Here is a 16,279-nt window from a genome sequence, read left to right as displayed (position 1 = left end):
ATCTGCACCATCTCTTCCTCTCATTTGCTGCACGACCTCGGGCAGGTATCCAACCTCCCCTCGGATTCACCTCTACCTGCCTCCTGCTCCTAACAGCTTCTGGATACAGTCTCTCCACAGCCGAGGCTCCTACCAGCCATTTTGTACGTGATTCTGCTCTCATCTCCCTTCCCCCAGTGCAACAATGAACTGGTTCGGATGTCTCCCAACCAAACTAGGCTGACCATATTCTTCTCCCTAGTAAATGTGACTAGGAAAGTCTAGGTTTACTGGTCTCTTAAAGGGAAATGATGTAAACCCACAAATTGTGATGGGTGATGTTCTTTCCTGTGGTCTGAGGGTTCAGAAAACCCCAATGTGTGGCAGAGAAAGGCACAAATGAGGCTGATGCACAGAATGGAGCAGAGACAAGGGTCAGAAAAAGAAGATTCATCTCCACGTCCCTGACTTGTCCGGAGGCCTGAGCTCACTCCTGCACGTGGGCTTTATGAAAACGCCACTTCTGCTGGAGTCAGCTCTAGGGGAGTTTCTGCTGTTTACCACCAAGAGTCTTAGTCGGTTTGGGCTGTTAAACAAAGACACCACTTGGCAAGCCATGCTGTGGCAGGCGTCCCGTATATAAAGTGGAGGAAGATGGGCACAGATATTAGCTCAGGGCCAGTCTTCCTCAGCAAAAAGAGGGGGATTGGCAGCAGATGTTAGCTCAGGGCTAATCTTCCTCAAAAAAACAGAAAAAACAAAACAAAACGACAATGGCTAATCGACATCCATAGAGGAGTGTGGAGCATTGGCCGAGTCAGGCGCACCAGTGCAGCTCAGACTCCTCCTGGAGCAGGTCACCTCTCAGCCTCAGGTTCCTCATCTCACAGGGGAGACATTCATAGTCCTTACTTCATGAGATTGTTGCAAAGATTAAATGGGACAGTAAACGAAAAGCTCTTAGCACAGTGTCTCGCACATAATGAATATTCACTAAATCTTAACAGCTATTGTTATAAACAAAATACAATTTATTGGAAGTTATTACATATGGGGGGCTCTGAGAATGTTATCTCTAATCCTGATAGCAATCTTCGGGGTAATTACTGTTCGTCTCCACCTTAAAGATAAAAGAGTTAAATTGCTTGTTCAAGGTCACTTGGCTAGGAAACAGCAAAGCAGAGGTTCCCTTGGGTCTGAAAAAAACATGTGAAATTTCACTGAGTGCCTTTAAACTGACAGAAGAGCTGCACAGGCAATGCTTCCCTCCAATGTCTTTATGTTTCACGTTGGCTTTTATAAAACCTTTACGTCAAGATAAGCTCAGAGGACAATCTTAAGTAGAATATCTGACTTGATCAAAATCAATTTACTCCTTCAAGTTTATCACAGAATTTGGAGTGAAACTTAAAATGCCTTTTCATCTATTAACTGCACCCCATATATGAACTTTAGCAACATGAAGTTTAAGAGTCTCTGTACTAGTCAGGAATACTTGGTAATGATTAATAAAGCCCATGTCTGAATATCTTAAGCAAAAGAGAAATTTATCACTGCTGTGTTTGCAAATTCTAGAACCTAAGCTTCGGGCATAGCTGGATCCAGGCTCTTTGATCTCATCCCCTTTCTGCTCTCCCCTGGCTTCCTCCCCTTCTGCTGAAACAAGGCAGTATGTGTGGATATAGATATCTGCCAACAGCCTCAACACCTTATCCTCACAGTTTAGTAACCTCGACAGATAGAAGACCTCTTTTCCTCCAATCTGGACATGTGTCGTTTATAAGAACTCTGCTTGGCCCACTGACGCCCGAGTGTGATCAGTTCTGTGAAGAAGTGAATCCTTCAGTAGCATTGCATTAGTTTACTATGGCTGCTCTAATAAATTATCAGAAACTTGGTGGTTTATAACAACACAGATTTATCCCCTTACAGTTTTGGAGGCCAGATGCCCAAAATCAGACTCTCTGGGCTAAGGTCAGGGGGTCTGCTTAGCAGGGCTGGTCCCTCTGGAAGCTGTTGAGAAGAATCTGTCCCCTTGCCTCTTCTAGCTCTGGAGCCACCTGCGCTCCTTGGCTCATGACCCCTTCTTCAGGTCACTCTAACCTCTTGCTCTCACGGTTACCTCTCCTACTTCTGCTTCTGTAGTCAAATCCCCCTCTGCCTCCCTCTCCTGGGGACACTTGTGATCACATTTAGGACCTACCTGGATAATCTGGGGTGATCTTCCATCTCCAGATCCTTACCTTAATCACACCTGCAAAGTCCCTTTTGCTATAGAAGGCCATGTTCCCAGGTTCCAGGGTTAGGACGTGGACATTTCAGGGGCCGTTATTCAGCCCACCACAAGCATGGCCCAGGAGGGTATGGCAGCCGGCTCAATCAGTCATACTATCAGTCAGAGAAAGACACATTCATAAGCAAGAAGCCACAAATTATACAGAGGAAAGAGAAACCACTGGGGATCTGGTCTGGCTTCTTGACAGATAATTATAATAATGATGATGTTGCTCATTATGTGTCAAGAATTGTTCTAAGTGCCTTCCTTACATACTCACTCAATCTTCACGAAAGTCGTCCTCATTTCGTAGAAGTGAAAACTAAGACACGAAGATGTTAAGTGACTTGCCCAAGACCACATGGAACTAGCAGAACCAAGATTCAAACCCAAGGTATCTGATTCTAAGGTACATACTCTTGACCATTTAACATGGAACTTAAAGAATGGATGGCAGGCTGACACAAGTGAAGAAACGGAAAGGTATCGGCGACAAAAGGAACAGAATGAACAAAGGCAGTGAAGTGAAAGGTGGGTTCAGGCCAGTGAGTAGACTGGGTTGGACAGAGTATAGCAAGCCAGGGAGAAGTGGTGAGAGAACAAGCTGGAGATCAGAGAAAGCTATGGACCCCGACCTCCACGGCTGCTGGGGGCCCTGGGAGACACGTGCCTGCAGGAGGTGGCTTCACAGAGCTGTCCCTTGGGAAGACTGATCTGGGAGGCTGGGCTGGAGCAGTGAGAAGGGAGCTGCCCTCTCTCCCCTGAGCCCAGGGCACTCTGTACTGTAGAACTACAGAGGGAGCCTGGAGGGAGTTGAGCCATCATCCCTCTCTGGCTGCAGGTGCCAGGAGGTGACTCAAGTCCACCTGGAGGCCCCTGGTCCCACCCAGCAACCGCCATCTGCGTCCTTGGCTACCAGGAGCAGCCTCCCTGCCAGCCCAGCCGCTCCATCTCCCGCCCCTCTGGTTCCCCCAGGAGGCAAGGCGTGTGGACACTGGGGCTGCTGCTGCTGCTGGGAATAGTAACCCCATTTTGGAGTCGATTTGAAGTACCTTTACCCACATCTGCTGAAATCTTTCAGCATAATAAATAGTGCCTGGATATTTGGGATATGTATATTCACATCTTGGCTCTATCAGTTGCCTCTGTGGAGTCTTGGGTAATTTCTCAACACCCAAGCCTTGTTTTTCTTAATCTTTAAAATAGAAACAAAATTATTTTATTGGTTATTGCTAACTTATAAGGTAATAGTGATCTGGCTCAAATAAGGGATCTGCATAAGGATAGCTCTCAAAATTATTATTTTTTTAATATTCTTATTTAATTTTGTCACCAACTTACCTTCGAGTCCATGCTATTATTTTTCCCCATTTTACAGATGAAGAAACTGAATCTCAGGGTAAAGAAGGGATCTGTCCAAAGCCAACCAGTGGGGGAGGCTGGATTTGAAACACAGGTGTATGATTCCCAACCACGTGCATCTCATAAAGAGAATGATGCTTAGGGGAGAAGGCAGGGCAAGCAGGACCACACAGGGAAGCAAGATCGACCTCAGAAAAGACGCTCCCAGATCTCTGAGGAAGCTCCAGAACACAGATTCCAGAAAACACTCAGCCCCCTGGCGGCCTGCCACACCAGGGCGCCTCCCAGGAAACCTGGTCCCGCCCAGCAACCACCCTCTGCGTCCTTGGTGACCAGGAGTCGATCACTGTCACGACTGCTCTGCTCCCATCCCCTCCTGCCTTGGGTCCCGCAGGCCTGTGGTCGTTCGTGGAAAGAGCACTGACATGCCCTGAGCTGCCCGGTGGGAAACGCCTCCTCTGTGGTAAGACCTCCCCTTGTTCTCCTCTGGGAAGGGCTGGTGCACAGCTGCTGGGCAGGGCAGAGAGGGGACCCCACAGTCACAGATTCTGGTCTTTGAAGTTTCCAGACGCTTTCAAAGAGGTTGCAGGTCCAGCTGGATGGGGCTATCTGCCCAGGGGTCTGAGTGGAGCTGGGGCCTTGGAAAGAATCCTGGGGTAGCTCTCAGACCTTACTGGAAACAGGTCACTTTTCTGCCTTTGTTCATTCTCTTCCTTTTGTCTTCAATACCTTTCCATTTCCTCACTGTGTCAGCCTGCTATCCATTCTTTAAGTTCCATGTGACCTTCATCAAGTAACACACCCTCTCTGGGCCTCAGTGTCCCAATCTGTAAAGGGAGCATTTGGATTAGAATGATTTCTAAAAGGCTTTCCAGCTCTGAGAGGCTCTGAAAAGGAGTGGTCAGCCTGGGGCCAGGTTTACAGAACTTCTGAATTCCCCTTGGCATCAGACCTGTTTAAACACCCAGGGCTTACCTAGCGCCGGATCTCAAGTTTAGACTCATTGGCCTGTTGCAGAAACAGATCAGTGATAACAAGAATTCCTCTTTCCTAAGTGCAACGCTCCTTCAGATGCATTATCTCATTGGATTCACCCCAAGTCCCCAAGAGCAGAACCAGAATGATTCCGCTTTCATGAAAGGGGAAACTGAGCATCAGAGCTGAATATAACATCCTCAAATGTCCTACTAAGTTCTAGTTTCCTTTCTGACCTCACAAGAATGCCATCTGATGTCAGGATAGTCCAGTCACTAAGTGGCTCAGTAGACCAGCTTGCAGACTTCTTAGGTGGGACTCCAGAGCCGCCAGTTTCTGGTTGTGTGGAATGGAGTAAGTTTCTGGTTGTGTGGAATGGAGTAGTTTGCTCAGCTACGTTATGCCTGCTCCCTCAACGTAAGACGAAGGCGGCGATGGAGCCGTCGCTCCGCTGCAGTGGCTGTTCAGGGAGCCGCACTGTAGGAAAGTGCCTGGTCTTGCCATATTGTCGTTGTTGCTGTTGGCAAGGATGCTGCAGCTGCCCACTGAGAGGAGAGGCCTCCTTCTTGTCCCCCTCAAGGTTTGAAGAAGCTTTTAGGAGAATCGCGTATTCAGTTTGGAAGACACCCCGTGTGCCAGACTCAATGCCTGAGGTGGTGGTGAAAATCATCGGAAGTAAACACTTTCGATACCTTGCGGAGAAGCCAAAGACGTAACTTCGCTATTTGAAAAATATCTATTTTGCTTGGATGATAATGAAGTTTTGGGGTTTTTTTAATCTAGAAATTTACATTTTGAAAATGTCATCCGTGGAAAATTAAGTCATTAAGATGTAACAGTAGAAGTAAAAGGGTCTTGATAACTTCCATATGCACTGTTTTCCTGATATTTTTCATCTTTACAGTTCCCCATTCTCTCTTTAATAACTTGGGCTGATTTCCCAAATAGACGGGAAAAGTAAGCATTGCGACGTTTATAAGCCTTAGTGGAGTGTTGCTGCTTCTCCTCATCGGGTTTGTAATCTACCACGTGTCAGAACTTTTGGAGAGGGAGGAAGGAAGGTTGTTAGACAATTTGTTGTGAATTAAAGGAGTAGGACTGGTGACTGATCATAGCTAAGATTCTTACCTACTTTGTTCGTATCCAGTGCTCCTCCAGTCAGAGGCTTCTCAGAGCGGGACTGCAGATCTTTCTTCCTTCCAAGCTCATCAGTCACATTCAGGGGAGGACATTCGTATATCTCTAAAATTCACTAATGTGTGTCACAGAAGGGTGCGACTGGCTCTCCCTTCCAGAGTTGAGGTGGTTCACGAAAGAAAAAGAAGGTACTAGAGCTGCTTTTCATCTAGTAGACATCCTGTAACTAGCAACGAGTCGATATTTGCCTTTCCCTCTTAAAATGATTTCCTAGGTGCTTTCCTCTATTTCAGAAACACACAGCCCAGGTAGACAGACAAACAAAGGAGATCAGGCCACACTGGACATGAGGGCAGAAAGCAGTGGATGCCACCTGGAGGGTCCTTAAAAGGAAAGATTTGCGGTCTAACCCAAGACCTATCAAATCAGGATCTCTGAAGGTGAGGCCATCAGGACCAGGTTCTGGAGCACAGCCTTCTATGGGCAAATCACTTTTACCTCCTGGCCATCAGTAGTGTCGGCCCCAGGAGGTTCCAAAGTGAGTGCTACAACCAGCCAGTGACGTTGGCTGCCACACAGGAGCTGGGCTTTGCAGACCCTGGGTCACTCATTTGGGATCGCTACATGGCTGAGAGATGTGAGTTTGAATCCTGGCTCTGTGCCTTCCTGGTCTTTTGACACTGAGAAAGTTTATTAACATCTCTGGCCTCAGATTCCACATCTATCAAGTGGGCATAAAAGACATGCATCTAACGGGGTTGTTGTGAGGATCAAAGGAAAAGCAGTAGGCAAAACACCTTTCCCGTGCCTGGTAGGACACTCAACGTGCTTCTCAAATAGCTCTGCTGCTGTTAGAGTGCATCTTTCCACGAATACAGGACGTTGTCGGAAAGTCAAATCCCTTTCCATGGAATACTTGCTGATCCTTTTACCTTCTATGCCAGGAGGTAGGTTGTCTGTGTTTTGTAGATGAGGAGCTAAGATGCTGTGATAAGCGACTATTGCGAGATCCCATGTCAGGCCCTGGTCACTGTCATGAGAAGCCACTAAGATCCGTTCGGAAACTCCGCCTAGTTCTCCTCTTCCCAGGAAGACGATGTGTCTCTCCGACTAATTCCACTCCTCTCTGAGCGTGTTGCTCAGTCCCTTATATCCCAACCCCTTCCTTTTGCCAGGGAAATCAGAGTCTAAAAGTTCCTAAAAAAGTGTGTAGGGGAAGCATCCTGTGCTTTTAAGGAGGGAAAAGTTTCCTGTGTCTTGTAAGGAGGTGCCTTTTTCCCCTCTTTACTCTTTAAACCTCAGAATCCAGGAAATAAAAGATGACATTAAATCAGTCACATGAATTATGAAATAAAAGACACAGCTTTGTTTTTCCTATGACACTGTGAAAAAACAACTGTTTTATGATGGCAGGTTGCTTCTGTTTTCTACGGGCTTGAGGTTACTGTTGCTTGAATGACACAGGGCAACTACCATGCTTTGCCAAAATGCTCCTGTATGGTTCAAACATAAATAATTCTCAAAGGCTTCTTCTACTGAGGTGGCCACAGACTCAGCACTGTCCTGCCATGCATGCCCGACAATCTGGCCCCAGAGCGTTTCAGTCAGCTCCTTGTCTACGCCTGTCAGCTGGGTTCTCAAGAAGGTATTTTCTTTGGATTGAATCCATTGAGCCCATTTACTGGTAAATAGGCATAAGAAATATAAGTAAAAGCCAAAAAAGGAAGAAATCTCTAAAAGGAAGATCTGAATTAAAAATAAAAATCACAAATTAATGGATAATGGTTGGAAAAAGAGGAATCTTGCTGTGTAACGACATTCAGCTCGGACTTCCTGTGGGGTGTGCGGAGAAGATTGAATACTGTGTCAGACTGGAGAGTGATCTTTGGGATAAACCGGTATGTTAGTTTGCTAGGGCCACTGTCTCAAAGAACAGCAAACTGGACGATTGGACCAATAGCAATTCCTTGCCTTACAGTTCTGGAGGCTGGAAGTCGGAGATCGAGACCTGTGCTCCCTCCTCAGAAGGTGCCCGCGAAGGGTCTTTCTCTCCCGCTCTCCCTCCTTCCTTCTGGCAGTTCCTTGTTTGTGGCAGCATAAAGTTAAGCTTTGCATGGCAGTGTCCCTGCATGGGTGTCCGTGTGCAAATCCCCCTTTTTATAAGGACACCAGACAATTAGATCAGGGGTCCATCCTACTCAGCATGACCTCATCTTAACTAATTATATCTGCAGTCACCCTATTTCCAAATAACGTCGCATTCTGAGGTGCTGGGGGTTAGGACTTCAACATGCTAAGTTCAGGGGGACACAATTCAGCCATAACAGCCAGCCTGCTATCTTACACATGAGATGAGACAACTGAGGCCTGTGTGGGCTTAAAGGAGGCCAGTTATTAAGAACCAAGACTGGGGTCAAGCTCCCTCCTCTTCCCCTAACTCAGCCTATACAGTTATCGACAGATGAAGGGAGAATACTCAATACCTATGGAATATGCGTATTTTTCAGGAAAGAGATCTGTTTGCAGACTCAGAGAGGGAAGCTAGTGCCCCAGTTTGTGCTGCCATCACCTTCCTTCTTGTCACTGCACCAGCCTCCCAACCCCACTCCCCACCTCTTAGCCTTGTGTTCTCCAGTCCACTCTCTAAAGCCTTGCTCCTCAAAGTGTAGTCCTGGACCACCTGGAGCTTGTTGGAAATGCAGAACTTCAGGCCCGTCTCCAGGCATATTGAGTCAGAATCTGCACGTTATCTGGTTCCTATGCCACCTTTCAGTTTGAGAAATCCAATTCTCACGTACGGGCAGCGTCATCTTTCTAAAGTGCAAATTAACCAGGTGCCGCCACCACCAGCCCCAGGTCTGCCTGTGCCCCCGTGGGTTCCCACAGCACCCTTAGGGATTGCCGCACTGTACGAAGACTTCCTATGCATTCCTGTCTCCCCATTTCACTGTAAATTCTAGGTGCAACATTGTACCCTCAGCATTGAGTACGAAGTCTTGCACGTGTTGAAAGCCTAATAAAATAATTAGAGCACCATTGATGCAGAGAAAGTAAGGATCTAGAAAATATTTACTTTAAACCCAAGTCTCAAGGTGCCTTTTGCTGAAAAACCGTGCAGATGTTCCTATGGAACCCTCCTGAGGGATTCTCAATAGCTCATTGAGAAGAAGATATGACAAGTGACAGGAGACAAATATTCTCATTTTCTAAAGGGAGAAAAAAGTGGGTAATAAAACCACAGAACTTGATGCTTGTCAACAATCTCTGGCAAAATTGAAGGCCAAAGAATTAAATATATTAGTTATGAAACAAAAAGCAGAAATGATGGTCACTAAGGGTTGGTACATGTTAACTAAAAACAAATAATGCCAAACTGGTCCCATTTCTCTATTAGTGAGGTAACTGCAGTCGAGTGAAGGGAATGATGAAGACATATTGTTTGTTGGTTTCAATAAGTCATTAGGCACATTTTTCTCATGAAGTCTTGAAACGAGGCAGAGAATTCTGGACTGAATGGTATTAGGATGGGTCATGTACCAACGTGGTGGTGACTGAGCAGTGGATGTAAACATGTGTTGGAGGTGTGGAGTTGAGAGGATTTGTGTGTAACCCTGTTCTCAGTCAACATGTTTTAATCCATAACTGAAGGAAGACAGACAAATCCCTTCAGTGAACATCTAGGTAGTAGATTGGGGAGCCTTGGCAGGAAAATGAGCTAAAACCAACAAGATGGAATCAGCAGAGGGATATGCAGAGTCTTTCTTTAGATAGGACTATAAATGAATGACTATATGGAATAAATGTTTAGGTTTTACTTGTTACAAAATGATTGAAAATATATCTATATATATTGTTGTCTGCTCCCAGTACCTGCGTGGAGCTCCTGACACCCCTGCAGTTTCCTGAGAGATAAGAGCACTGGGAGCATCTTTTGTTCTAATGTGAGCCTCTGAGCCCTTTCCTGGCACAGAGCTCCCAAGTCCTTGGAATTTCCTGGGTGATGGGATGTCATTTGTCTCAAGGAGGACACTCTCAGTGGGCTCCTGGATGGCTTCAGGCTGGACACTGGTCACCAGAAAGACCAAGCCATGATTAAAGGCTTAGAGTTTTCAGCCCCACCCCCATCCTCAGGGAAGGGAATATGGGTTGGAGATTGAGTTAGTGATGAGAATGCCTATGTGAAACCTCCATAAAAATCTCAAAAGTATAGGGTTCAGAGAGCTTCCAGGTTGCTGAACATGTCTGTATGATGGGAGGATGGTGCACCCAGAGAGGGCAAGGAATCTCTGTGCCCTTCCCACATAGCTTGCCTACACATCTCTTCCATTTGGCTGTTCCTGAGCTATATCCTTTTATAATAAATGAGTAACCTATTAAGTAAACTGTTTTCCTGAATTCTGTGAGCTGCTCTAGCAAATTAATCAAACCCAATGAGGGGCCATGGAACGTTGAGTTATAGCCAGCTGGTCCAGAAGCACAGATAACCTGAACTTTCACACCTGAAGGGAGTGGGGCAGTCTTATGGGACTGAGCCCTTAACCTGTGGGGTTGTGCTAACTCCAGGTAGATAGTGTCAGAACTGAATTGAATTGTTGGACACCCAGGTGGTGTTGGAGAATTGCTTGGTGGAGAGAAACACCCCCACATTTGGTGGCCGGTGTGTGGTGGTAATAGAGATTAAAGTACAAGATGAAAAGGAATGTTTCCTCTTACACTTGTGTCTGAGCTCCACATGAGCCCAGGGAGTCCAGATAAAGAGACATGGGAGGCCCACTGTCCTCAGAACTGGACATGTCACCTATGCAGCACTGAGCTGCACTCTGGGTGCCACATTTTAGGAGAGATCCTCGCACAATAAAGGTTTGGGCACTAAAAGTATGGCTATAAAGAAGATCCAAGCTGTGAAATGTGGCCTAGGGGAACATTTATAGAATCCAGGGATTGAGCTATTAAATAGAAGAAGAATTGAGTCCATTTCAAGAAACTCCTATGAGTAGAGGTGCTTCTTGTGAACAAAGTTGGCCTCTATAGTTGCTTTCAATGCTGAGAATCACTGACCCAAAGCGCTTCTTCCATGGTTACATCACTGGTGGAACAGCATTTTTAAGCTCAAGGGACGCTGACTGCAAGTTTTTATGGGAAAGGGTAGCAAATATTTGTAAAAATGCACATTGACATTTATAGCCAAGAAATATAAAGTTCTAACATTTTCCCGTGTGACTTTCCTGCAGCCCATATTCTGTCATTTATTAATTCCTCAAAGCCTTTCATATTAATACATTCTTGTTGACTTGTCTTGAACTTTTTTAAACTGTTAATATCAACAGTTTTAGAAATTAACACAAATCTGAAATTCCATCAAAATCCTTTCCACAAACAGTAATTGAGCGCCTACTGAGTGCCAAGCCTCGGGGTTACACCAGTGCACCTAACATTCTGGTGATGGGAGACACACGACAAACAGATAAACGAGGACGTTCAAGTGAGGATAGTGCAAGGATCAAACAGAGAGGAGGGTGATAAGGTTACATCGAGTCACAAGGGGTGTCCCCAGAAGGCCTCTCTGAGCACGTGATGTTTGGGCTAAGACTGCTTGGAGACAAGTAGCCAGAACTGTGCATGGTTAGCTAGCAGTGAGCCGGCCAAGACTGGCTCAGACTCCGTCCCTGGGGACCTGGTCACCAGATTTCAACTGTCTGTAAAGCTAGTAGTTTCTTCCTCCCTCTCCTGCCCCAGAAGAAGAGACGCACCTTCCAGTGGGCCCAAGTTCTCCAGATACTGGGCTTCTGACTTTCCCAGCAACTGCTACAAACAGAAGGCACCTAAGCCGACCACCTGGAGCCCAAGCAGAACTTTTTGTACAACCTCATGCTTGTTTCATAAAAAGTGGGACAGCATCCCGTTCTGGGAACACAGTGCCCAGAGATGAGGGCAGCTGTGTAGCTGTTGCTTCCTGTCCATGAGGTCCAGCCTACACCAAGCGACCACAAGTGTGCCATCCTTGTGCCTCCACAGAGAGTAAACTGTGTGAACATCTGAGGAAAGCACTCTGGGCGGAGGGAACAGCCGATGTAAAGCCTTTTGGTGTGTTGAAGGAGGAGCGAGGAAGTTGGCATTGGTGAAGCTGCGTGAACAAAGGGGAGAAATGGGGTCAGAGAGGCCAGCAGGCTCCAATTTCAGGCTGTGTTGGCCATGGTAGCAACTTTGGGTTTGTTCTACGTAGAATGGAAGCTGCTGGAAAATTGAGAGCAGCAGGGGTATAATCAAATTTATGCTTTCTGAAAGATGATTCTGGCCACTGTGTGGAGGATAGACTTGGAAAGACATGAGTGAAAAGAGAGAGACTGTTAGGGAGTCATAATGGTGATCTGGGCAGGAGGCGATAGCAATGACCAGTGATAGTCCCTATTTTAAACACAGATAAACCATGATTTAAAAATTCAACTGCCCTACTTATCCATTTTTTTAAAAAATAACTAATCATAATACTTTATCTTGTTTATTGCTTTTCTTGCTATATAATCTACATAATATCTTAATATCCATGAACTCAACCTCTCCTTAAAACAGAATGATGCTGGAAAACTACTATTATCTCCATTTTCACAGGTTCAAAGTGATGAAGTAATGTGCTAGCATCACGCCCTTTCTACTGCATTAGGTTGTTCCTTTATTAATCTTGGACAGTGGGTTTATTGATATGATGATGACAGGCACTGTGAGGAGTATAAAGAACCATGAAACACTGTTCTGCACACATGCCTGTAGCACAAGATGTGGCATGAAGCTTTAAGGAAGAGAGCGTGGCATCATGTGAGCGAGCTCCAGACTGATGCTCTAAAAATGGGTGCCCGCTGGTCCTAAATATTGAGACCAGGAGGTAAATGTTTTTACTTTACCACTCACAATTCTGTCTTTCAAAAAATATAATAAAAAGTAAAAGGCAGAAAACAAAACACTATTTACAACTTATACGACAGGGAAAAAATTAATCCTCTTAATGTATAAAGAGCTCTTATAAATCAATAGTAAAAAGATGAGCAGCCCAGTTTCAAAAATTGACAAAAGATCTAGACAGGCAATTCATGAGAGAAGAAATAGAAATGAACACTGGCTATGTGGGGATGGGGAGTTCAACCTCAGTGGTAATGAAAGCAATTTAAACAGCAATAAGAGAGTCTTTTCTACCAAATTGGAAATGTTTTATAATGGAAATAACAGGGGTGAGGAGGATTTAGAAAAAAAGAGAATTCATATGCAATGATTTTAAGTATACTTATCAAAAGCCCTAAAAGTGCATGTGCTGAGCCAGCCCTGATGGCCTAGTGGTTACAGTCCAGCATGCTCCGCTTCAGCAGCCCGGGTTCGGTTCCTGGGCACGGAACCACACCACTCGTCTGTCAGTAGCTGTGCTGTGACCGTGGCTCACACAGAAGAACCAGAAGAACTTACAGCTACATACAACTATGTACTGGGGCTTTGCCAGGGTGAAAGGAAGAAAAAACAGAGGAAGGTTGGCAACAGATGTTAGCTTAGGGCGAATCTTCCCCTGTAAGAAAAAAAGAAAAAGAAGGGCACGTGCTGTGGCATAAAATCTCCATCTATGGATCAAGTCTGTGGAAATAATTATGGGTGGATATAATGGTTTGGTTTCAAAAATTTATACAAGAATATAAAAGTCTGGGGTCAATAGGAACCAGATTACATAACTCTGATTAGGATACCTCGAGGAGGATTTGGTACAGGAACAGGAGACCTGTGAGTTATAGTGCAGGAATCACGGGCTGCAGCTGCGAGGGTCACCAGCCCTCAGTCTGCAGAGGTGAGAGGTGGGGAATGTCACCGAGGAGGGAGCCTTCGGTAGCTCAGGCTGCCTTGAGAGAAGTAGTGATCTTTGGGCAAGAGACACAAATAGCTTAGATAACCTTGCAGGCAGAGAGTCATCAACTGGCAGGGCTACTCGTTGGCCAGAGCCAGCTGGAATAAGAGGACATGAGAGCTGACCAGCTGACCAGTGCACACAGGTCAGCTTCCTGGGATGGAGGTGGAGGCAAGGAGCTAGGAGCAAAGAAACACGCCCAGCAGAACAGCAATATTTAAATTAGTAAAAATTTGGGAACAATAAATGTCCAACAATATAGTACTGTAATGTAGTTAAGTATATATAATGATAATAAATAATATAATAAATTATAATAAAATATAAATTAATTATATAATTATATAAATAAAGTAATGTAATACATTATTATAATATAGTTAAATATAATATAGTTAAATAAGTTCTCATATTTATATGATGAAATACTGTTTAGATATTAAAATGTTCTTGCAGAGACATAAGTATTGATGTGTAGAGATATCCACATTATATTGTCGACTGGAAAATTTTTAAAAGATTATGAAACTGTATAATCCTAGTTTGGTTTAAAAGCAAAACAAAACATAAGTTCCTGTGTGTATATATGTATATGTATATATATATATATATATATATATATATGAAAAATTTCTATAAAGAGATAATATAATGCCTTGCCACATTTAGTTTAACGACTTACAATTTTGAGAAAGCACAGATTTGTGTTTGTATAGCACATTTTTTTTAGGACTTTTTTTTAGAGCAGTTTTAGGTTCACAGCAAAGTTGAGAGGAAGGCACAGATATTTCACATATACCTCCTGTCGCCACATGCACAGCCTCCCCCGTTATCAACATCCCTACTAGAGTGGTGAGTCTGTTACAACTGATGACCCTACGGGGACATGGCATTATCACCCAGAGTCCATAGTTCACATTAGGCTTCACTCTTGATGGTGTGTGTTCTATGAGTTTGGACAAATGTATAATGACATGTGTCAATCATTATAGTGTCATACAGGGTGGTTTCACAGCCCTAAAAATCTTCTGTGCTTCGTCTGTTCATCCCTCCCTCCTTTTGATAGTACACTTTTAAAATCCATGATCTCTTTATTGTATATACTCTCGATTTAACTCAACGTAATTAAACAAAATAGCATAGCAATAATTATTGCTCCCCCACTCCCATAGATCATGTGGATGTACCCTGGGGGGCACAGAGAGAAGAGGACTGTTTGAGCTGCCTTCTCTCAGTGTGGAAAGGAGACCTGGCTTAGAAACTGTGCCTTAAAGCACTGAGATAACTGGTGAAGGGCCAGGCAGTTGCACAATCATTTTGCTTCCACTTGTGAAAGCAACGCAGGAGAGAGTGCAAGCGCAAAGGGCCTTGAACTCAGCCTGTGAAGGCTGGTGCAGAGATTGGAAATCACACCCAGAGCTCCTGGGTGTGACCTGCCTGAGGACATTGTGATGCAAAAATGTTTTGTTTCTTTCTGTAAAATTAAGGAAAGTGATTCCAAACAATTGTGCTTTATCACAGCAGATTTTTAATACTAATTAATCTACTTTGTTTTTCAAAGTGGGTGATTTCTAGAACTTACATTTACTGTTTTTAGTAAATAACAATGTTGTGGGATGGGTTATGTTAACCATCTCTCTTTTTACCTATTTAAATAGATTTTTTTCAGTTCCTGTGTGCTACAAAACTTTGATCTTTTGAGCTTTAGTTTTGCCTATCAATAAAGACAGGTTTGGGGTCAAAAGCAAAGAGCATCCAGGCTGTCCTTGCATGATGAGGGAGACAGCGCTTTACCTTGTGACTGACACAGAATTACGTCTGTCAAGGGCTGACTGACAACCAGGCTCAGTGCTAAATATTTTATACACCTATCTTGATAAGTATTATTTTTCTAATCTCATGGATGAGAAATGAAAGTCAGAGATGTGAAGTAACTTACCAAAGTCAAACAGCAAGTTGTGTTGGGGGCTAGGGTTCAAAATCAGGCCTGAGGAACAGGTGGTCCATGTCCTTAACCACTATACTGCTGCCTGAAATTATGGGTGAATTCTGCACAATTATGGGAAAAAAACTTCCTTTTTCATTTGCTATGTTATTGTTTCTCAAACTTTAGTGTACATGGGAATCGCCTGAAATGTTTGCTAAGAATACAAATTTTCTTGTCCTGTTTTCAGAAATTCTAGTTAAATGAGATCAGAGTGATCCCAGTATCTGTTTTATGATCCAGACCCTGCATGATTACGACCCCCCTTAGGTGGTCTGAGTATCAAAGTTTAGAAATCACTGTCATGTTCTTCAAGAAGAAGCCCTTCATCGTTCCGGAATATTTTTCCACCTCTTATTTTCTCTTTCAACTCCACTTTGTATTTCAATTCCTTCATGGAGCCATTTCCACCCACCTTAAGCAGATTTGGTGTGAAATTCCTCTATGGTCCCATATCTCTTTTTACATACTCTGTCTTTTCAGTTATCACACTTTTTGTTTTTTCGCTGATGAAGATTCGCCCTGAGTTAACATCTGAGCCAATCTTCCTCTATTTTGTGTGTGGGTCACTGCCACAGCATGGCCCTTGACAAGTGGTGTAGGTCTGTGCCCAGGAACTGAACCTGGGCCTCTGAAGCAGAGCACACCAAACTGAACCACTAGGCTGTGGGGCTGGCCCTCACATTAT

General features: G+C 44.4%; 1 protein-coding gene across 1 annotated transcript in view; it reads left to right on the top strand.

The window, feature by feature from the left end:
* The first annotated feature begins 4,088 nt into the window (after positions 1 to 4,088).
* The window catches only part of C16H1orf87 (chromosome 16 C1orf87 homolog), a 74,059-nt gene continuing 61,868 nt past the window's right edge, over positions 4,089 to 16,279 (top strand). Inside the window, 1 exon segment of the mRNA XM_044749144.2 lies at positions 4,089 to 5,303. Coding sequence (XP_044605079.2) covers positions 4,837 to 5,303 — 467 coding nt within the window. The 5' untranslated portion in view covers positions 4,089 to 4,836.

Source organism: Equus asinus, chromosome 16 (assembly GCF_041296235.1).
Source record: "Equus asinus isolate D_3611 breed Donkey chromosome 16, EquAss-T2T_v2, whole genome shotgun sequence".
NCBI classification, from domain to species: Eukaryota; Metazoa; Chordata; class Mammalia; order Perissodactyla; family Equidae; genus Equus; species Equus asinus.
Note: the sequence above shows the minus strand (reverse complement) of the source record. Positions and strands in the feature narration are given on the sequence as shown.